This window comes from Xiphophorus maculatus, chromosome 2, assembly GCF_002775205.1.
Source record: "Xiphophorus maculatus strain JP 163 A chromosome 2, X_maculatus-5.0-male, whole genome shotgun sequence".
NCBI classification, from domain to species: domain Eukaryota; kingdom Metazoa; phylum Chordata; class Actinopteri; order Cyprinodontiformes; family Poeciliidae; genus Xiphophorus; species Xiphophorus maculatus.
This window is the reverse complement of record NC_036444.1, coordinates 537,607-561,423: the sequence shown is the minus strand read 5'-3', so window position 1 is coordinate 561,423 and position 23,817 is coordinate 537,607. Positions and strand designations below refer to the sequence as shown.

Genomic DNA, 23,817 nt, shown 5'->3' with positions numbered 1-23,817 from the left:
GCCTTTTTTTCTGGTTAGCCTTACTGATTAGAGGTTTTCTTACGGCTACACAGCTGTTCAGTCCCAACCCCTTGAGTTCCCTTCGCATTGTGCGTGTGGAAATGCTTTTGCGTTCACAATTAAACATACTCCTGAGTTCTGCTGTTGTTTTTCTTCGATTTGATTTGATCAAACGTTTAAGTAATCGCCGATCACAATCATTCAGGATTTTTTTCCGACCACATTTCTTCCTGGAAGACGATGGTTCCCCACCATCCTTCCAGTTTTTAATGATGCGTTGGACAGTTCTTAACCCAATTCTAGTAGTTTCTGCAATCTCCTTAGATGTTTTCTCTGCTTGATGCATGCCAATGATTTGATCCTTCTTAAACAGACTAACGTCTTTTCCACAACCACAGGATGTGTCTTTTGCCATGGTTGTTTAAGAAATGAGGAGTTACTCATTGCATCAGCTGGGGTTAAATAACTTGTTGCCAGCTGAAAGATAATGGCCTATGCAGTACTTATCCAATAGGAGGCTTGTACCTATTTGCTTAGTTAAATCCAGGTGGCGACTTTTTTTTGGCCAGGCAGTGTATTATACATTTTTGAGACGAGAACTCTACAGTTTGCAAAATAATGTCCATTGGGAAAGTAAAGACTGGTGTTACGAACAAAGTCACGAATCTGGAGATATTGGAACAGGGAGGAGCTGTAAACTAAATTTAGAGAAATAAACATCAAAGGTTGTGAAAATAAAGGTCACTAAATTTACTTGAAGCTGCTTTCTTGGGAAAAAACAGGATCTGATATGGATGGCAGGAAAACCTGGTTGTCACACATGGGACTGCAGACAGAGAAGTTTGTCATATTAAAGTGTCTAAATTGTGACCATATTTTTAGGGTTTAGTTCACCATCATTTTGACTGTGAAAAGAATCTTCATTTTATTTTTACCCTTCCATTTTTAGATAAAACTGAGATATTCTGTTGCGTTTCATTTCTTTGGTCTTATTAACATTCAGTTAATCCAGATCCCGTCACACATCAAGCGGATGAACATTTAACTTTTACTCTGCTGGTCTGAACGACCTGAATTCCCTCTGATTAGATTCACTATTTTAGTGATGATTTTCCTGCTTCCTTTCACCATTACAGTCCACAGAGTAACTTCTCCTCCTTCAGCTCCATGTTGTCTCTTCAGCAGCAAACGATCCTGGATGATGGATCCCGGATCGCGCAGCGCTGCGTCTGAATAGATCGACAGTTTTCTCTTGTTTGTTCTGGATGGATTTTTGCTCAACGCGCCACGTAAGCCAAAGTTTTTCCTGATTTCCTGTCAGTAACGCTGCGCGCGGTCATGTCAGAGGTCAGATTTAGAAGCGATTTATTGATTGATTGATTTCGCTTGCCTCTGCTATGTACTCTGTGCATAAAGCTGAAAATATCTGTGCGGCTGCCAAAGTTAGGGGTGGAAATCGTAACTTTCAAAATTATGGACGGCCTCCAGATTTTGGTGTTTAAAAAAAACAATCAAATACAGAAAATATTTGGTTAAGGAAACTCAGAGAAGCTCCAACAGCAGGAATGTGACGTCGCTCATATCAGTGGAATAACAAAACATGTCCGGATTGAAATAATTTTTATTAATCTGATGTTTTCAAAGAGACTGAAATCTGGGTTTTTGTGAAACAGCGTGGGAAGTGAATCACTGAAATAAACCAACTTTTGTATTATTTTTTCTTAAATGATCTTCAGACAGGAGACATAAGTGGATGATAAACGTTTTTATTATTCTGTATAAAATCTGTTTGGTAACAGCTGGTACAGAGTATAAAGAGGAGCAAAATGAATTCATATCAAAAATATCAGATTTGTCTTTAGTTTCAAACAGGATATTTGGTTCCATCGACCCGGTGGGACATTCAGAGGTAAAGAAGGATGAAAACATGACGGATAATAAAACTGACTTCATATCGCCAGAGGTTGTGAGATGTTTATGAAATAAATTAGCTTTAAAGTTGTTTTCTATATAAATAATTTATCTTTCACAGAAAAGCTTTCAGCCCAGAAATCTGTTCATTTCAGCAGAATAAATAAATCCATATTTACATGTTTAATAAAGAGCAGGCACTTCTTCAGCCACCTTCCTCCTGACTGCTGCCACGGCAACAGAGTCCTGAGTTTCACCTCAAGGTGGCGCTAATGAGGGGTGGGGGGGGCTTCTTACCACACACACACACACACACACACACAAGTCCATCCGGCTCTGGGTTCAGCCTCTGTTTTTGGTCTTTTCAGGGACGGTTGCTATGGAGACGGTATCCATGCACTTCTCTGCAACAAGCCCATCTGGCGTCCTGCGTTATCGTCTGGATATGCAGTGAGATGCAAACTGTAACCAGGGCAATGCAGGAAACTAAGCAGGGCAGAGGTCAGTGTGTGCATGCTACCAGTACTCTGGACCAGTTTGAACTGGTTCCACAGCAGATCCACCAGCAGTGAACAGAGAGAGGCTCACCTGACCTGGAGCTGGAGGAAATATTCACTCCACTTTCCTGTCGCATTAAACGCTGCAGATCAAACTAACGGTCAAACAAGCCGAGAAATCTCTCCAACCCCCAGAGTCCAGAACCGCCTGGCAGCAGGAAGTAGGCCGAAACGCCAGTAACACCAACTTCATGTCTGCGTCTGGAACTACAGTCAGACACGGTGGTGGCAGTATGATGGCCTGGGCTGCTTTGCTCCTTCAGGGTCTGGAAATCGGCAGAACTTCTGGAGGAGACGATCCGGAACAGAAACGTCTCCAGATGGTCTGAAATGCCACTAAATGGTTAAGTTAGCGTTAGCATTAGCGCTAGCGCTGACTTGGTCTTCCCCCTCTGTCAGACCTGGCAACGCCCCCAGCCTCTCCTGGCCCCGCCCACCTTGGTGGGATTTTTCAGACTGGTAGATGTTCCTTTTAATAAAACGAGATTTTGCTTTAAAATCTAATTTTCATATTTTTTCAGCCAATGAATGACCGATATTCATCAAATATTAATATTTATAACTGCATCAACGTGTTTGACCCTTAACCCTAACGCAGCCTGAAAACGGAGGACAAAACAGAAACAGGTCCTAATGCTTTGCCTTTCCGGGCCTTAACGGGTCAGAACTTCATGTTTATGGATAAATATCGGGATCTGGACTCAGTGGAGACCTTAAGAACCAAATGGATCAGAACCAAAGCAGAACGGTTCTAAATGGTCCAGATGGAACCTGGAGATTATTCAAGTGGATGGTGTTGCTGCCGGTTCTACCTCAGGACGCCTCCCACCCCCTAAGGCATTGTGGGTAAAGCAGGACCTGACTGCCTCAGCTCTGGAGGTCCTTCTGGTCGAAGACGATGCGGGTCGACAGGTAGATGGCGACAGCGCCGAAGAGGGCGGAGCTAGCGATGTAGGCGGTGACTGATCCGGCCAGCTGGACGACGACGCCCATGAAGAGCGTGGGGATGACCTGCGACAGGAGGAAGGTGCTGTCCAAGATGGCGAAGTCCAGCCCCACGCCACGCCGCTCGCCACCAGCCTCGCCCGCCTCGCCCTGCTGGAGGGGAAAGTATTCAGATCCGTCCTGCCTGTGGAGAGGCGGTTTGTGGTTCTGGACCCCCCCCTCCTCCTCTGTGGGGGTCAGGTAGACGGCGTCCCGCCCCGCCACCACGCCGTTGCTGCTGTGCGAGGTTCTGGGTTTCCCCGGAGACAAGTAGACCTGCAACGAGACGCAGCGACAGAACGGTTAGCACCACTGTCTGGTCAGCACTGGGGGGCGCCAACACCTTCCCCTCAGCACTGGGGGGCGCCAACACTTACCTCCTTCTCCTTGTGGTAGTGGCAGGTCAGCGTGTACGGGACGGTCTGCAGCGTGGCGTAGGCGAAGCCGGTGAGCGCGGTCATGGCGGTCACCACGACGATACTGCCGGACAGGCAGATGCCCAGGGCGGACAGCGTGAAGCTCACCATGCTGCCCAGGTAGACGCGGCGCGGACCGAAACGCCGCAGCAGACGGCTCATCGCCAGAGAAAACATGGTGGACGTGGCGCACTGCAGGAACAGGCCCAGGCTGCCCATGCGGATGCCTGAAACAGAGAGGACTGGGTCAGAACCGGACCTGGGTCAGAGCCGGGTCAGAACCCAACCTACCAGGTGGCCTGCCAGGTTTTTGTGTTAAAAATGTTAGCAGGTCTCTAGCTATTGTTGACACTAAAACATCCAGCAGAGGCTGAAAAAAGGCAAAATACAAATAAATATTAATATTTTTGCACTTCAGCTAGATTGTAATTAAAGGGGCAGCATCCCATATGTTCCAAGCACACAGAATCACTTTATAGATCCAGTAACTATGTTACCATCAGTTGTTATTAAAATGCTGTACATATCAAATATAACTTAAAATAATTTTGACTTTCTAACCCAACGGCTTCAAATTGGGCCTGTGTCTCTTTAAGAAGCTCCTACTCTTCCTGAAACTCCGCCTTCAGGAAGTCATTCCAACATGGCCATCACAACATTTTAATAGTCCCAGCACTATTATTCATATAAACTTTATTACTTTGGGATTATTTAAAGAGTAGGAACAGAGAGAAGGGAAGGATCAGGAGACATGATCTGGACCTGATCAACTGATGCTAACTGATGGATGCTATGCTAGCTAACAGAGCAGGCTTATAGCTGCTGAGCCATTAGCCAATCAGAGAATGAGGAGAGAGAGTCTGACCTTCATCGTACCGCTGCCGTGCCACGCTCCCCGGCGCCGCGCTGGGGACGCCGCCGTAAAGCCCCTCCCCCACAAAGTCTGTGTAGAACAGCATGAAGGACATGACGGCCATCCAGCTGCAGAGCTGCGCCGCACACAGCTGCCTGATGACGCGCGGCACGCGGCAGTAGCTCCAGAAGATGGCGGGGATGGTGGTGCGGCAGGTGCGCAGCAGGCAGAGCAGAGGCCCCGCCCCCAGCAGCCGCAGCTTGCACCTGAGCTGGGAGAAGCAGGAGCGAGGGAGTCCGCAGCGCCCCGCCTCCCTGGCGCCGCCGCCGGGCTCCGGCCGCGGGCCGGACCGGGCCGGCCCCGAACGGGACGGCTCCTCAGACACCTTCATGGTGACGATGACGCTGGTGACGAAGATGAGGATGAGGAGGGAGAAGAGGCACTCGGCCTGGCCGCCCAGATAGGCGGCCAGCGGGCTGCGGCTCCAGTCCACGGCGGGCAGCAGGTAGCCCACGCAGCCGCCCACGCTGACCATGAAGGAGAACATGGCGAAGGCCCGGCCGCAGTCTTCCTCGTCCCGGTACAGGTCCGACAGCAGCGCCTCCAGTGGCGTGAAGCACACCTGGCCGCAGAAGTCCAGCAGGCCCACGCCCAGGATGAGGAAGCCCACCTGGAGAAAGGCAGCAGCAGTCAGAGGACGGTTTCCCAGCATGCTCCAGGGCCGACGGGATCCCGCCCACCTGCAGGGTCCGCTCCGCCCAGGGCAGACGGGCCGCCAGCAGGTCGGCGTTGGGGATGATGAAGAGCGCCAGCAGGACGCCCAGCGACAGCAGCCAGATGAAGGGCCGGCGGCGGCCGTAGCTGCTGTTGCACTGGTCGCTGGCCGAGCCGATCAGAGGGATGAAGAGCAGCCCCAGAACCGGGCCGATACCTGCCGACACACCGGGGAAACCACAAGCATCACAGGGACGGACTCCCTGCTAAAATCATCAGGTTTCTGAGCAGAACTGTTCCCAACATGATCCAGTGTCTGTTAGTCAGAATGTAAATGACCTGCAGGGAAGAATAAAGGTGATGCATTTTAACACCAGCACAGAACCACCTGTCCGCACAAAGAGACAGCCCAACTCATAACTGAGCAGTAATAGAAATGAGGAAACTCAAAGTGAAACTGACGGCTCGACCTACTTTCTGAATTATGTAGTTGATTATTATCTGAGCACTTGGGGCGCTTGGCAATAGCTGGTGAACCTTTGACATGGCAGATGTAAGGCAGGGCGACCTGACGGAGCAGAAAGCTGAGTTTCACAGTAAACGTCCATCATTCAGGACCAGAGAACATCAAAATGATGCATATAATTCAAAAACATAATATTCCATAATGCCCCTGACTTTTCTCAGCCTCCATCTGCTCAACACGAGCTCTTCAGAACGCCAGCATGTAGGAACCAGCTCACTGAGATGTTCTGCTCTCCCTGCAGAACATCTGCAGCAGAGGATCCAATCAGGCCAGCCGCCGTTCCTCCGTTCTGCCGTCATGTCAGCTGCTGCTACAGAAGGACACCAGCCTGACGCTAGCTGCTTCTTCTCCATGTGTGCCTGAATCTGAATCTGGCTAGTTAGAAACCACCATACAAGAGTTATAATCAGCAATCAGCTAGTAAGCCTGTTCTGGGATCGCCTGGTATCCCTCCATCCTCCACTAGGGGGAAAGAAAAGAAAAGAACAGTAAATCCTACTGGCTATCCTACTGCTCAGTATTAGGGCCGTAGTAGATGAAAAACAAAAAATAATACAGTGAATTTATTCCAAAAACCGCAGAAATATTCAGATTAATCTCAGAAATGTTCTAGAAAAAACTCTGGAGGTTTGGGTTGAGGTTGGAGATGTGAGAGCAGCACAGAGGGAAGTGATGAGTTCGTTTGAAGAAGCTGGAGGAAGAGCTGGACAGCAACAGGATGATAACAGTAGTCAGGGTTTCCCCTGGTGCAATATAAGGCTGGCAGCCCGCCATTATTTAGCCCCTATTTATGTTTTTAGTAAAATAATAATAATAACTATAATTAAAAAAAATTAAAAACACAATTTGTTTTTCTGTTTTTAAAATCCGGATTGCAAACATCTCTGTTGCTGTGAGTGTTTCAGTGGCGGAGTGGATTAATTCCTAAAAGGTAAGTTTATAGAACATAGTTTTATAGATTATGCATTTAAAGCAGGACCATTCACTCCGCTGGCGCCTCCCGCGCTGCTGCTGCTTCATCTCTAAAGTTTACCTCAGCGCGGATCGCGCTCCTCCTTTCACTCTAACTGGACTCAGGCTGACCTGTATGGATATTTACCCCCTGTGAGGAATTATGATTCCTTCCAGAGCTTTTGATCAAGTTAGGAGTGTAAACCCACCGTGTTAGCTCTGGTTGTGCAGCTCTACGTGAACCTTAGGAATAACTTGTAGTGGCTTTCAGAGGAGCGTTGAGCGAGAGGTGAGAATGATTTATAATTGTAGACAAAGAAATTTGCACGGCTTTTCCATCTCAACTCGCTGCCCAGCGTGTGGCGCTGTCTGCCCTGTAAAGTTCATGTGTGTGTCCCGGTTGGTTAGCGGTTAACTAACCGGCGCTAACCTCATCATGCAGGTTCAGCCGGTGAGTAGTTTTCGCCTCGTAGTCACGCTTCACGCTGGTTTTATATTATTTTTAGTTTTATTTTTCCATTTACACGATGCATCAAATCATACCAAATGTTTTGTCCACTTAGTCAGACAGAGTTAATGCGTCCGGCCGCGCGGAGATCTGAGAAACTCGTCCCATAAACTGGAGCAACCAAAACAGTTTCTGTGTCTCTTGTTAAAACTCAACAGACAGAAATGTTAGAGCTGCTAAAGCCACATTAGCAGCATTGAATTAAATCTCAGTTTGTTGCTCATCTCTGCTCAGTGCAGCAGATTGAACTCATCCTGCAGGGCCGGTCCAAGGCTGCATGAGGCCTGGGGCAGAATCTGACCTAGGGGCCCCTCTTGCTGCTAAAACCATCAGCACCTCTAACAGCTTCTGGGTTGGATTTAATCTGGGAGAGAGAGAGTAGATTAACTGGCCAAACTAAAAACAATCAGTTATAATTACAGTTTACTAATATGTATTTGTGAACAAACAGCTCAAAGTCAAAGATTAAACTCACAGCATCAGATTGTTGCTATGGTAACACAGCAGTTTAACTATGAATATTGTTCTTTGAACTTTTATAAAGTAAACTTGCCAGCTCCTTAAAATCTTACATTTAAATGTTAAACAATTTAAAATATTTTAATTCATGTATACTGAAACCATTAAATCAAATTCAGCAGCATTGATAATCAAATGTTACATTAAAAAGTCTCATCCTGTAAAAACTACAGGAAGTCTTCATCTGCATTGGCTCCATTCCTGAACTGCTGTCAGGGGCCACACAAAATCATTCCAAAGCCCACAAATGGCCCCTGAGCCGCACTTTGGACACCACCTACATAGACTCTATGATGCTGATGGTTTCTATTGAAGTTTGGGTCCCACAGTGAGAAAGTAAACAACAAAAGCAAGCGATGAAGAGTCTGTTAGGCCTCACTGTGGCCAGACTACCTGGAGCTTGTCACCAAAATAAAGAACTTTTAAAAAAATCACAGGCTTTGAGTTCAGTGGAGGACAAAACAGAACTTCAACCACCAATAAATGTCCCGACTTTTAAGTTTCCTCGTACAAAAAGAAAGCATCTGAACACAGAGACTGTTTATTGTAAATAAAATCGCTTTCACATCCAAGTATCAGCCGATTGCCGATCAGCCAACGGTGAGGATCGGAGCGGATCGATCGGTGCAGCTCTGATGGACCTTCTGCATCTTCCTGCTACTCTGAGCGCAGCAAACAAGTCCTGAGTGAAGCCCCGCCCACCACCCTAATATGGGCATAGACCGTCACCTCAAACTGCGTTACCATGACAGCGATCAGCAGCTAACAGATTCAGCATCAGGACCGAGACGCTCAGATTTACTTTATCATCATGTTTCTGAAGCAACAGCTGCTGAATAAAAACGGCAGAATCAGGTTTTCTGTCCCTTCTCTAGACAAACAAATAATGATTAAAAAGAAGTTTTTAAAACTGAATCTCAGTCCTTTTTGACCAATCAGAGCCCAACAAACAGACTGATTGGTTCATCAGGAAAACACTGGCATTAAATGGGAACATAAAACTTCTGTTTGTAAACAGTTTGTGTTATTATGATGTTGATCTCTAAAGTAGAAATGCTCCTGATGGTGCTAAATGATATCATTTCTGCTCATCAATAACTTATTATTAATAAATTCAGAGACTTTGGTTTTAGATTCCTAATTTTTACATAAAGGTGTTGCTTTAGTCTAAATGTTTAAGCAGATTTATTCATGCTGATAAATCTTGTTGGTGTTTTTATTGCGGCTGTGTAACGGAAAGGTCAGAGGTCGATCTGAGAGTCTCACCCAGCACCATGGTCATGTAGCGCTCCTCCACCCCCGCCTCCAGCAGCAGCGGGGGGACGTAGGTGATCCCAGCTGCCACGCAGATCTCCAGGCCGCAGGTCAGCGAGTTCAGCAGCAGGAGGCGGCCCTGGGACCGCCATCCAGACATCGCCTTACCGCCCCCTACTGGGGACCGGGCGAAGGGAGGCGCTAAGGCGGGGTGAGGTCCGGGGGGTGGGAGGGACAGCAGCATAGACAGGAAGTTGTCCCAGACCGTCTGGAGGACTCATCTTCTTCTCCGCATCGTGGATCTGAGGAGCAGAAGAAGGAAATCAGAGAGGCTCAGATATCAAGATCAGATCTCTGGTTCTGGACGGCTGGACCAGAACCTGTCAGTCAGATCGATTGTTTTATTTCGCCTGACAGAATATTCCATAACTTCACTGCACAGCATTCTGGGAGATGTAGGCAGAGAAAAGGCTTTAGCCGCTCAACCTCTCTCAGCGAGCTAAGCTAGCTGGGCAGCATCAACTAACTCACTCACTCACTCTGGTTGCCTAGCAACCAACTCACTCTCCAGTTGCCTAGCAACAACACATTGAGTAACTTGCGCAGCAGCAGTTTAATGTTTCGTCACCGCGCCACAAAACTGTATAAAAATAAAAAATTACGGTGTGGAGAGAAAACTGGATAAAACAGAAAAAAACAGGCTCTAGTTTAACAGAACTTCAGATATAAAAAAAACAACTACCGTATTTTTTGGACTATAAGCCGCTACTTTTTTCCCACGCTTTGAACCATGCGGCTTATATTATGTACGTTTCCAGTTTTAAAAAAAACTTTGTGGATGCAGCTTATAGTGAGCTGCGCTCTATAGTACGGAAAATACGGTAGTCAATAATTATCAATATTGACTGATAAGAAACCCTTATATCTTGGCAGTTAATCATCTGTTCTGGTTCTGAGATCCACTACAGAGAACCAGGCAGAACATCCCACATGTTAGCACAGTACCGGGTCACAGCAGCTTCTACAGCTTCCTCTAATAATTAGTATGGATTTTATTTAGAATAAAGAAATATCAAACATGGACCTTAAAATATTAGGGGTGAATAAATATCAGTCTAAGTTCAGCAACAAAAATATTTACGTATAGTTTTGTTAGGTTGCAATCTGTTAAGTGTTTTTCTATCCATTCGTCTTTCCAGAGTTCCTCTGATCATTCGTGAAGCTCGTTTAGAAATCTGGACTGTGGACGATGATGGACTCGGTCATGTGGCTGAACTTTGACCTTGTCTTCACTAGACTCTCTGTATCTCCATCATTCACTGAGGAGAAGGTTGCTTCAAAGCCAGCAGACTGTGGAGCGTCTCCTGCCTCTTACCCCACAGCGTTACCCCCCTGCCCTCCTCCCAACATGTGGTTGCCTCCATCCTGGTTTGACGCTTTTTCCACTTCTTTCATAAAAATCTGCAGATATATTTGAATATAGAAACCTGCAGTTTTGGCTCTGCAATAGTTCACATAAATATCTGACTATCTGTTCAATTCAACTATTGCATTGAGATCTTATTATATCACATTTTTTGGGGCTCTGTGACCTTTGACCTGACAGTTTTGGCCCATGTGACAAAAGCATCAGGACAGCTCTGTGTTCAACGGAGGCTGATAGGCTGCAGTGTTTTGCATATCTGCAGCTTTTTACTGCCTATTGTTACCATGAGCGCAGCGCTGTGGACCGGCCGACCGCTCTGGTAGCCATGGTTACGCCCCCGTCAGGCCCAGCATGTCCGTAAGAAGCTGCATGCAGAAAGCCAGTGGAGGCTGGAGGTCAGGAACCAGGGAGGAGAAGCCACCAGGAGGCGCTGCAGCAGACCGACCTGCCTGACCACCAGGACCCACAGGAACATGCTAATGTCCTGCAGACAGCGCCCCCCGTCTGCAGACAGGTTGTCCTGCTGTCCAGCTCCATCAATGAGTTCAAAATATTTCCTTCAACCAAAACTGATCTGAATTAATTGCTTTCATTTCTCTGGTTTCCGTTTGTTTTGGTCCTTTCTGATTACGTTCCAGTACTGTCTCCATGGCAACGTCAGGTCATCCTGCATTGTTACAAAATGGAGGCCGACAGACAGCGAACGTGTTTTATTTTTTGTTTTACTGATTCTGAGTTGCAGTAAATCTGGATTCTTGTGATTTTTTCTCCTGTTAAACACAGAGATTCTGTTGGTCCATCAGGTCCAGACCCGAGTTCTGATCCAGGACCAACACCGCTGTTACACCGCCACTCAGGACTGAAGAGTCCATCGGCGTTCCTGATGTTTTCCCTTCCTTCATCGGGACTGAAGCGCGGTCCGCCGTGCCTCTGAATCCTCGGCTGCTTAAACGTGGAAACGCAGAAACTATAAAATACTTCATCTGATTATTATGTCATCCAAGTCTCCATATTTGTTTTTACTTCATTTTATGGGACGCAAGAAATAGTTTATGGTAAGAAATGAAGGAAAATTAGACATTTCTCTAAATAAAGGTCAATGTGTAACAGCATGATCTTATTAATTTAATGGAGGCAATAAAGTCCAAAACTTGGAAGTAAAATCTCTAAAGTTAAGGAGAGAAACCAGCAGCTCAGTTTAATAGATACTAATGAGGATTTTATTCCTTGTGTCCTTAAAACGACAGGGCACCAAGGCTGGGGCCCGGGGGGCCACGGCCCCTCACGTCTGGGGAAAACTAAATGAATATAAATGAATATCCATCATCAGCAGAATAACAGAAACATGTAATCTGGAGGAATCCGTCCTTCCTGGTTTTAATCAAGTGGCCCAAACATTCAGTTTCCTGGGTGGAAACATTTACTGGAACATTCAGAACCTCATAAAATCTGTTTCATTATTTCCCAAATTCCACTTTTTCCGCCTTAACCATATTAATTAAGCCAGAAAGTGTTAAATTACGACATGAATCAGGAGCCAAATGTCCACATTTCCTATTAACGGCGCTGTGGATCAGCAGAAACACTGAACTGGTTTGCTGGGTGTTTAAAAGGATTTCCCCTGAATTGTTTGAAACATTATGTGCAAAGCTGGAATCTCATTTTTCACATTTTAGAAAAGAAAATCAAACTTTTAAAATGTTAAGCGTTCAACTCATCACTAAATATTTGTCACATTAAAATCCCTGCACACAGTAACGGCTTGTGCTTCTTCTTGTTTAATTTTCTGACCCAGACGTCATCTAAAACATGCAGAGCAGGACTGAGGACTGGAATTGAGAAGCTCTGTGTGAGCAAGGCACCTAACCCCCAACCAGGCCTAAACTACTCAGCCAGACCGCAGCAAATGGACCAAATGAACAGCAATAATGAGCTGAAAACCCAATGGCAGAAGCTACTATTGAACAAATATGAGACAAATCTGAACTTAATGATTTTTAGGGTCGAAAAATGAGATGATTAAATGCACATTTTTAATAATCAACCCTGAAAAGAAAGTGGTTATGAACAAAACAAATTCAAGACAGTAAATGAAACTGAAGTCCTGTTGAGATGTGAAGAATGAATATTTTTAATATTTAGTTTCATTCCTTCAGCTACCCTGTTGAAAAGAAATCATTTTAAATCTCCAGGTTGTCACAGAGCTGCAAAATGTCCCCAGAATGGACCCAACCGCCCCACTGACCTACACCTAAACTGACCCAACCGCCCCACTGACCTACACCTAAACTGACCCAACCCTCCATTATTCTATCAAGAATTGATTCATCTGCAGTTTTTGTATTTAACCACTCAAGCTAATTTCATACAATATTAAAAATATGTAACAAAAATGAATATAAATAATTCAGTTTCATTTTCTAAACCAGACAAATCTGAATTTACTGCCGAAAACGCAGCAGCAGCACTTAGTTTATGCTGGGTCATGCAGTGTAATTATAGTAAATAAAAACTTAAATAAGCCTGTTTGACAGTGTAGGATGGATTTGGTGACTATTTTGTCAATAAACTGATTACCAACTGGCTAGAGAAATGAGCTTAATAGGAGATTTTTCCATAATGTGAACTGGGTGAAGCTAAAACTGCCACTAGAGTTCTCCCCGCTGCCGTCAATATCACAGAGGGAAGGGTTAGGGTTAGGGTTAGGCCGCCGCCACGCAGCCTGCAGAGCTCTGCTGCCAGACCCAGGAGAGGCGACAGCACCAGATGACCCGGCACTGCAGACAGGCCGGGGATCGGCTGCAAGAGGGCTCCCTGTGTCTGCCAGGCAGCTATTGGGTTATACTGGAGTAATAATGGCTTAATAATGGTTTAATAGTAATATAATGATGTAGTAATAGAGTAATAATAGTTTAATAATGTGTAATAATGATGTAATAATGGAGTAATAATAGTTTAATAATGTGTAATAATGATGTAATAATGGAGTAATAATAGTTTAATAATGTGTAATAATGATGTAATAATGGAGTAATAATAGTTTAATAATGTGTAATAATGATGTAATAATGGAGTAATAATAGTTTAATAATGTGTAATAATGATGTAATAATGGAGTAATAATAGTTGAATAATGTGTAATAATGATGTAATAATGGAGTAATAATAGTTGAATAATGTGTAATAATATGCAGGATTCTCCCCTCATGAAGTTTGGCTGCTGAAGGCCTGGGGGTTTTGGGGTCAATCTCTGCTCTGTTTTCAGCAGATGATGATCTGAAAACAGAGCAGATTTCAGCAGAGATGTGAAACTGCTGAATCTGTTGCTGTTGCAGATAGAAATGTGCAGATAAATAAAATAAAACTACTGAGAATGCTATATTTTGCTGTTCTAGTTAATAACAGGACTGTTATTAACTGTTATTAACAGATTACTGTTAAAGTGTAAGTCTGACAAAAACTCACCTGAAGATCAATTAATTCTTGAAATTCGATCTTATAATGTGTAGCTCATGCTTTCATCTTTTACATCCTAAAAAGCTGCTGGTATAAGCACTTCTTAATATTAATAACAAATCATTTATAATGTTTTATCTGAAAAAGAATTGAAAAGAAACTTTCTGGCTGACTTTCTTAATGAAATAACTTAGAAAAAACATTCATTAAAGAAGGTTAAATATCTAAAACATCTTGACATTAAAAAACTACTTGTAATGTTTGTGTTAATTTCACATAAAAAAAACAATTAAAAACCGGCCATTGCTGATATCTGAGCAGCTTCTGTCAGCAGAATGAATCAGTGACTTTGATTCATCAGCTTCCTCTGGACGTTTGAGCTTAATATCTATTCAATATACCAAATTAGATTTAAATTGGATTTACTGATGTCTTTTTGGCCCAACAAAGGCGTTATTGTGAGTTAATTAACTGATATTCATTCTAATTACCAATCAAAGATCGTTTTTAGGGATTTTGGGGATGCTCACACGGACCTCCTTCAGACCTGCTCTCGGTATCGATTCAAAGCTTCACACTTGCTTTTTTTTGGTGAAATACTCTAACAATCATAAATGTTCTGCCGGTCCGGTTCAGTACCAGCAGGATGGTGGGTCTGTTCATCGAAACAGCAGCACTTTCAGTCCTAGAGGAGTTTGTAACTTTCCACGGGGGTCTCCTCTCCACGACCTCCCAGACCTCCATGTGTCAAACAGCGGGCTACGGCGACCCGCCACACAGACAAGAACCTTTCCCCTGGTCCGGTTCGGATCACTTTCTGCCATCATGGCACTCAGAGGCGTCAGCGAGCACGGAGCCCGGTGTTCGGCGCCGCCGAGCGGACAAATTTCAGAAAGCACCACGCTGCGGCGGCTGGAAGCGGGCTAACCGCTCACCTTTTAGCCGCAGGCTCCACCGCGATCCCTCACGTCTACTGCGGGTCTCAGCCGAACCGGGTTTAAAGGAGAAGAAGGAAGGACGGCACCGAGCGACCATATATGGGTTAAATGATGAATCTGTAGCCTGCGGTTTGAAGGCGGCGGATGGTTGGAAAAAGACTCAATGAACAAGTTTCAACACTAACGGTTAAGTTAGAAAGTACCGAACAACGAGCAGCCCGGGGTTTAAATGAGACCGGTACCTTCACAGATGGGATTCGGAACCGTGGTGATGGACTTTCCTGAGCCGAACCTTCTCCGTGGATTCTGCGGGGCTCCTGGAAATCCACGCCGCGACTCGCTCGGTCCAGACGGCTGTTGCTCAACTTCCACGAGCCAAGTACCCAGCTGTGACAACAGCCGTCAAGCTACTGTTGCTGTGGAAAGCGACATCCGGCGTGGATTTTCAAAATAAGGCCACAAAAATTAAACAACGCTTTATTCGCTGATTAATAAACAAACTGTTAAGCAGATGCGTCCGTGATTTTACATATGTGTAAGAAACCCTATTTTTCCACATTAAACAAGAGGCACTGCAGTAAATGTTAAATGATCTTACAACCGCCGTCCACAAGCTTTTCTTTTGTACGCCAAAAAAATGTGGCCCCAACCGGAAGTGGTAACAAAAAGCTGATAGAAAATTACAGATATGAATGCAAACAAGTAAATACCACCAGAACCTGGTTTATTCGTGCTGTAACATAATCCAGATCAACCAGGCTGATGTTGCTATTTTTAGAAATGAAATAATTAAAAAAGGAGCCTAATATGTTATGATAATACGATTTTAATTTATAATTATAACTTTGAACGTTTCTGTCTGTTAAATCTGCCTTTGCAAGTCAAACCATGACATAGCATCCCAAAATGGGCACTTTTAAAGTCAACATTTTGACTAGTCATAATTTTATGGCTCAATATTATGACTTTGAATCTCAAATTATGACTTTTCTCATAATTGATTTTAAGTCAAAGATTGCAGTCAAGCTTACTTTGAAACTCCTAATTATGATTTTTAATCTTAATTGTTATGATTTTTGTATGTTCTAAATAAAAATTTGAAGCACAAAATTAAGACTTAATTCTAATCTTGACTTTAAAACTCATTAATTTTACATCCAAAGTTGAAAAGTGAAATTAAAATATGGTGTCTCCTTCTACTCTCATAACTAAATAAAACTGTGTTGTTACCAAAACAGAAAACTAGCTCTGAATATCACCCACACATACCACTGACAACACAGAGGTGGCAGCATCATGCTGTGGGAAGCAGGTCAGAGGTGGTGGGGAGATGGATGGAGCTAATCAGGACGATCCTCGAGGAAAACCAGCAGAGGAACTGAGACGGGGTCAAAGTTCACTTTCAAACTCAACAACCAGCCTGAACACTCAGAGATATGTTTAGACCAGAGCTGATCCAGGAATTAGAATGGCCTAGTCAAAGGCCATATCTGAATCCAACGGAGAATCTTTGGAAAGACTTGAAAGCTGATGTTCCCAGATGTTTTCCATCCATCTAGCAGAGCTGAAGTTGTTCAGAGCTGCAGCCAGAGGAGGCGCTACTGAGTTCTCTCACTCTATTAATTTCCTTTTTATTTTTTCTCTTTTCTCATATTTTGCCTTTAATAATTAGTAATTACTGTCACGTTTTTTTAAATCATACTTTGACTTATTTTCCTCCAAATATTTTCTCTCTGCATTTTCTCCACTCCTGTTTTCTCCTTTGCATTTACAGATTTCTTTGTTCTTTTTCTCTCTGAATCTTTTTAAGAGCTGAAATAAAAACCGGGAGGAGATTCAGGGTCAGCTGCTCTCCTAGTGGTCAACGCTGGCCGACTCTGCAGGTTTTCCTTCCCACTTGTGGTCACAAAAGCTGACTCTGGATCGCCTCCCAACTTTTTCATTTTAACTCTTAAAAAGAGTCAGAAGAAAAAAGAAAAAAGAACATGAGAAAAATTGTAAATGGAACGAAGAAAACAGGAGTGGAGAAAATGCAAAGAAAAAATATTAGGAGGAAAATAAGTTAATGTGTGATTTAAAAAAGTGAGAGTAAACTAAACAAAAATAAAATCCTGAAAAATGGAAAAAATAATATACTGAAATAATAAAAGGCGGCGATGAAATGGAAGATTCAACCAAAGCTGATGTTTGGTTACGTCCAGAGAGTAAACCTCAGAAATGATTCTTATTGAAAGTCCTAGCAGATAAAAATAAAGACGTGAAGTTCTGTCTCTCATGAAGAACCAGGCAGCAACACAAAAACAGAACCTTCCTGTAACTTTGGAACCGCTCCTCCTGAGAAAGCATGTGGTGACAGTGGAAGGAAACAACTCAGTTTAACAGGAGCAAACCTGGAGCAGAACCAGTGAGAACAGCAGGGATTTCACTACAGCCTGGAGCGATTTAATGTTTCACTCCCGTCTCCGCAGTGAAACAGAGCCAGGTTTTATTGGAAATGGTTGCTTCACGTTGATTTTGTCCTGGTCATTCAGGATCTTTTTCAGCCGGGTAAGAAAATGTTTGAATATTGAGAAACTCTGCAGTTCCTGGCGGCTCGGCGTTTTGCCGCTGTGAGCCACTCATGGATCCTCTGGCACCCAACCAAACATTAGAGCCTGGAAACAAACCTGCAGAACAACGACATCACTCTGTCGGCCATCTTGTTTACGGCCTGGCTGCCATCTTTAATTAGGCCCGAACTTAGCTGGGGTTTAGGGCCTCATGTGGATCATAACTTGACAGCCGAATATTGATAAATAATCTTCATTACACCAGCAGAGAGGCTGAACAGGTCCGATCAGAACCAGAAACCTCCATCATCCAGTTTCCCTGCATCCATGAAGAACGCACAGCTGAGCTCTCCGACTTTATTATTATTATTATTAATAAAACATTAATTAGAAATACAGTAAATATCTTTATGGACTCACTGAGGGCAGAAGCAGAAAAATAATCCCAGGTGGATCGATGCTTGTTCAGATCATGAAAGTGGGGAGTCGTGTGTGTGTGTGTGTGTGTGTGTGTGTGTGTGTGTGGTCTCCAGTTTGTTCCTCCTCTGTATTTAGGAACAGTGCCACCTACTGTTGGAGGGAAGGAACATCTGAATCGTTGAATATTCCTAAAATAACGGACCAAATAATTTTTTGCAAATATAATTTTGGCTAAAAATGACTCGGCTCGTGATTTTAGGAAGGTGAAAATATGAAATGATTTGCTTAAGTAGTGCAGAAGTCTGGCTGGGGAGCGTCCCAGTTCGTGTTGATCCCCAGTGGAACCGGCTGCGTTCCTTTTAGATCAGCAGCCAGAATGAGATGAATCCAGGAAGCTCAAATCAAATTTCCCTGGAAAAAACAATCAGTTCATCCAAAAAACGTATCTTTCCAGAAGCTGGAAGAGATGAAAGCGGATCAGAACCAGAACCTCTCCGGTCCGGACCCGGTTCTGCAGGTTTCTGTTGAACCAGCGGGAGGAACTGTGGAGGAACCAAATGTTCTCCAGAAGGATTTATTCACCAAACGTCTGATGCAGAACCAAACCGGCTCAGGAACGAGGATGTTCTGGTTCTGATGATGTCTGGTGGACCATCAGCGATCCGTCAGGCAGAAAAACATTTTCATTCATTTCGTTTCAAAGCTTTCAGGTTTTCTGTTTCAACTCCAGAAATCTGGACGGATGAGAGTCTGACCGGGATCTCCGCTCTGCTGCAGCTGTGAAAACCATTCCTGATGACCTGGGCTCATCGGGTCGTGACCTGGGCTCATCGGGCCGTGATCTGGGCTCATTGGGAATGGTTTTCCTCATCAGTGCTTTGAGGTGAGCGTCAGAGTGGAAGAGACACGGAAGATCTGAGGCAGCATGTTGCTCAGCTGGTAGAACATCTCCTCTGAAATGCTCTGCAACACAGAGAAAGATGGCAGCCGGTCAGAGGCGACCTTTAGGACCTCAACACTTTGACCTTTAGGACCTCAACACTTTGACCTTTCAGTCAGTTTGTTCACTTTAATGAAGTGCAGCTAATTTCCTGTTAATCCTGCCTCTTATCCCACTCTCAGCTTTCCTTCATCCCAGTAATCACTGATCTGTAATCCAGGACTGGTCAAACATTCAGCTTCTTCCTCCTCCTCCTCCTCCTCCTCCTAAATCAGCTGAAGCCTCTCTGGCAGGCGGCCAATCAGAGAGCAGTCCAGTATCTTCTGCTGTAAAATAATTCAGGCTGTCCGAGTGTCGCCTGCTGATAGAAAAATGCAGATTTATAGGAAAATATATTCAAATGTTGCTCTGAAAATACAGAGAATAACAACATGAACTCCCAGACTGCTGATGTCAGAAAGCAGCGTGGAACCGGAGAGGTCGCTCCTAAAGGTCGGCTCGGTTTTTCTGCTGCATCGTTTAGAACGCAGGCAGGTGTGTGTGTGTGCGTGTTGCATTGTGCGTGTTGGCCTTGAGTGAGTTAGATGCGCCGTTCTGTGAGCCAGGTGCATCACACTTGCATGACTGTTTATGGAAAGCCAAAAGTGCCACTTTTGTCACACTTCAATTTAAAAAATTCTCAAAAATCACAGTTTGACTCCATCCATTTTCTTACACTCTTGTCCCTAGTGGGGTTGGGTTAGGGAGCTGCTGCCTCTCCAGCAAACGTTTCGGGCGAGAGGCGGGGTCACCTGGACAGGTCGCCAGTCTGTCGCAGGCAGTTTGACTCAAAACGCTCCAAAATAGAGAAAATTCAATCAAAACGCCAAAAATGACATTTATTCAGATGTGGGGTCAAAGTGGTGTTTTGTGGCACTGTTGGCTTTCCATATGTATCTATGTGTGGTTTTGTGTGGCCGGCTGATGAGACGCGTTGGGGATGAGACTCTCCGTCTCTCTCGGGTCTTCCTCTGGACTTCGTAGCTCCTCTTCGTCACGCTGTAGTCCAGCTTCTCAAACCCGACAATCAGCCGCATCACAGTGTTGGAAATAAGAAACAGCAGCTTCTAGTCTGGAAAGATGTAGCCAAAGATGTAGCCTCTGCGCTCTGATGGAGCGACTGTCCTGCACATGTGAGCCCCAGAAATAGGAGATTATTTTCCAAATAACGTAGAAATATTTCATCGTTTTCCAGAGTAAATAAAACTACTCTAAATGTTGAGGTTGAAAATAAATTCAGAACAAATGCTTCCAAATACATTTAGTCTGCAGCATGATTATCATGCGGTGTGACGCTTCAGTGTATTTTGAACAGGCAGTAACTTGGGCAGCCTGGTGATGAAAAAGACCAGCATCTCTGGAGGAAAGCCAGCAGGTCACAGAGTTAACACTCTGACATCAACAGTAATTATTATTATTATTTACACCTGGTTTAAATATTTACTCAATCTGAAAACTCATTGTTGCCGTGTGGCTAAGTGTGAGCTAACTGCAGGCTAACTGCTCCAGCTGGCTAACAGGAAGCTAATCTGATCAGATTAGAGCTAATCTGATCTAAGAAGATCAGATTAGATCAACGTTACTGTCTGACGGGCGGCGCAGCACAAACACGCCACAGCCGACTAATCCAAGTATTCACACCTTGCTGATCCACGACGCCTGGCATTCAGGTCACTGGCTTCATGTTTGACCTCTGACCTCAGCGACAGGTTAAGTCCAATCAGCTGGCCTCCGTTTGGTCTGAAGAAACGTCTCACTGGGATCAGTGGGAACAGATCAGCTCTTTATGGCAAAGGGTGGGATACTTATGCACGTCTTTTCTTAGTTTTCCATTTTGAATCCATTTGCCAAAGTAAAGTTGGTCCCACATTGTCAGAACGAGGCATCAGGAGTTAAGAAGTTCTGGAAAAAGTCTGGAACGAAGCCAGATGTGGAGAAAGTGAAGCGGTGTGAATGTCGACTGTAAATAAACTGAATTAATCTAAAATATCTTGTGAGATTAAGAGTTATGTCATCCTGCGTTTGTTGTTTAGATAAATAAACCAATTTGTGCCACATTTCCACTTAAAATTGTAACTTATTAAAGCCGTTGGGATTAAAAGGTTGGATAAAGTTTGAAATAAAACGAGAACTCCATGTTGTGTTTCTGATGCATCAAACGGATGAAAATAAATCATTTCAATCTAAAATGCAGATGAATGAGAGTTTGGGAAGGAAGAACATTAAAGCTCATCTATCAGCAGCTGCGACCTTTGCCCTGGAAGCAAATAAATCGCAGGTCAGCTGGTTAAACACGGAACCAAAGGTCAAAGGTCACCTAAAAATACCCAGAAGCTCCTGGCTGAGTGACGGTAAATGTAGCGCTCAGTCAGGTTGCCATGGTGACAGCAAACAGCCGCCCGGCCTCACCTTCGGCACCAGGAACTGAACGGTGCGGGAGATCCCTCCGTCCCACGAAGCCATTTCCATCATAAAACCTGGAAGCAGAAAACAAGAACAGATTACGTTTACCTTCAAACATGATTAAACATCTGGAACATTACCCAGCATGCACTGCAGCCTGCAGGGTTACGCAACAATTCAAATTTATTCATATCTTTATATTTACTGACACCTGGTGAAGATGCATGAACAACCTAACAATAAATTGATTTATTTTGCTTTTTTATCTCATTTAAATGTTTCAGAAATTTGACTTCAAACTTGACATCTTGAAATTTTGCCTCTGTCTCTTTAAGAAGCTCCTGCTCTTTCTGAAGCTCCGCCTCCAGGAAGTCATCCAACATGGCTCCCCTATTAACCCAGCAGCTCCTATAACGAGCTCAGCAGCTGTTTGCTAATTTCTGCTGGCTAGTCTGAAGGAGCCGAGTGGGGAGGAGCTGCATTTGAAGGCGGAGCTAGGCCCACCCAGGCGTTCAACAGCTGGGATTAAAGGATTTCTAAAACATGACTGAATGAAAGCAACACTGCAAGGAAATACATGAAAACATGATGGAAAATAAAAAATGCACTTTTCATAATCCTGTCATTCCTCCACCAGACAGCAAGGGGCAGCCCTGGTACAGACAGGGGTCAAAGGTCACGATTACCTTTGACACATTTGAAGACCAACTCTGCTCTCTTCAGGCACCAGGGGATGGTCATCTCCTGCAGGGAGAAGAGGAAGAGCAGAGGAAGAGGAGAGAAAGAGGAGGAAGAGGAAGAGCAGAGGAAGAGCAGAGTGTGACTAAACCAGGGCAGGGATCTGATTACGGTTCACAGTTACAGAAAAACTTCAGAGAAAGTTCTAGTTTTAAACTGAATCCTGAATAAATGAACTTTTTTGTGAAACACAAAGTGAGAGCGGGTGATGATGATGATGAGGAGGAGGAGGAGGAAGCAGCTGACCCGTCTGGTTCTGCCCTCTGAACAGCAGCCGGACCTTCATCTCTAGAAATAGTTTCTCTGCTTTTCTCATATCCAAAGACAAAAACATCTAAAAATAATCAGCCGGCGGTTCTGTCTGCGCTGCGGTCTGGCTTCCTCTGAACGGACTCCAGAACCGAGCCGCTCAAACCAGTCGGATCCCTCCGACAGCAGGAGGAGCCAACAAGGAACAGGGAGACGGAAAAACTGCAGCGAAGACAGAAGCTGCAGAGACTTTAGAGCCTAGAAGCTGCAGAGACTTTAGAGCCTAGAAGCTTCTCTGATCCAGTCCCTCCGTTTCATGTGGGTCGGTTCTGGAGTGTCAGCCTGTAAACTGAAGCTGGTTCCTTTAGTTCCTCTGCAGAACCTGCTGCTGCAGAGACTCGGATTTAAAAGAGAAAAATTAAATTTGGCTTAAAGTCTAAACATGGCAGAAGGAGCGCGTCCAAAAGAAGATTTAAGATTATTTTCTTTGAAGTGTGATTTTATCAGACGATGTTTTCGGATAGAATCAGTAGTTTAGTAACTACTAGTTACTAGTAGTTACTAACCCTAACCCTCCTCACTTTCATAAAACTTCAAATGTCTTTAGGGAAACTAAATATGTTGGTCTGAATCTGTAAATGCCCATTCCATTGTTTGTGCTGTTTGTGGGTTACTACCCATGGTGCCCACTGGGGACGCTGTGGTTTGGTTCACTCTGAGTTGGTGCCTTCATTTGAGGTGGAGAATGTTGAGAGTGTTGCTAGAACAGTTTTCGACTTCGAAGGCGGATTCCTACGGTGGCCGACAGGTGCAAATGCGCAGCAAAAGAGAAAACATGCAAACAAAAAAGAAGACACCCCCGAATGAAATGCAGCAAACAAAAAGAGAGACGCAAACACCCCCGAAAGAAATGCAGCAAACAAAAAGTGTTGAAAACGGAAGTGCTCCAGACCACTAGGGGGAGTCAAAGAAAATAGTATTCATTTCTATGGGACCAGATGCAAGATTCAGAGAAAGAAATTTGAAAGAAAGTAAAGGTATCTCTCTGAATCTTGCATCTGGAAAGTGTGATTATTGTGAGAAGTCTGAAACAATAGAGCATGTTATTTTAGAGTGTTGTAAGTATGAAGAAGAGAGAAGATGCATGCTGAGAGAGTGTGTAGGTATTAAAGAAAGGTTTAATTTAATAGAATTTTTGAGGAGAGATTTCGGGAGTAGACATATTCAAATAATTATTCGGTATCTTAAAAAAACAAAGCTATTTCATAGGATATGAGTAGAGCAAGTTGGGTGTGAATGTGTAAAGAATATCAAAGAGGGGTATATAAAGTTATAAGCAAGTTGGATAATATAAGCAGGTGTGTATGTGTGGGGGTATGTTTAATCAGGAGTTAATGGAGGGAAAAGGTAGAAAGTGAAAGTTTATAGACCATCTCGAACCACACTCCATACTGGTAAGTGGCGGT

At 44.2% G+C, this 23,817-nt stretch overlaps 2 protein-coding genes across 3 annotated transcripts in view; both read right to left on the bottom strand.

Annotated features, from left to right (window-relative positions):
• Positions 1-1,750: 1,750 nt before the first annotated feature.
• On the bottom strand, positions 1,751-15,408 carry slc45a3 (solute carrier family 45 member 3). The gene is made up of 6 exons (XM_023325587.1): positions 15,256-15,408; positions 9,206-9,495; positions 5,462-5,652; positions 4,734-5,391; positions 3,830-4,095; positions 1,751-3,728 (listed from the first exon to the last, which is right to left on the bottom strand). The coding sequence occupies exons 2-6, from the start codon at positions 9,435-9,437 to the stop codon at positions 3,336-3,338; spliced, it is 1,740 nt and encodes a 579-aa protein (XP_023181355.1). The 5' UTR covers positions 9,438-9,495; positions 15,256-15,408; the 3' UTR covers positions 1,751-3,335.
• Positions 15,409-17,123: 1,715 nt separating this feature from the next.
• The window catches only part of c2h12orf4 (chromosome 2 C12orf4 homolog), a 28,022-nt gene continuing 21,328 nt past the window's right edge, over positions 17,124-23,817 (bottom strand). The window contains exons 11-13 of one of the 2 annotated variants that reach the window (XM_023349545.1): positions 22,051-22,108; positions 21,371-21,438; positions 17,124-18,945 (exon numbers count right to left, since the gene is read on the bottom strand). In XM_023349545.1, the coding sequence (XP_023205313.1) occupies positions 18,853-18,945; positions 21,371-21,438; positions 22,051-22,108 (219 nt within the window). In that variant the 3' untranslated portion in view covers positions 17,124-18,852. The remainder of the gene's footprint in view (positions 18,946-21,370; positions 21,439-22,050; positions 22,109-23,817) is intronic. The other variant, XM_023349553.1, reaches the window with a different exon arrangement.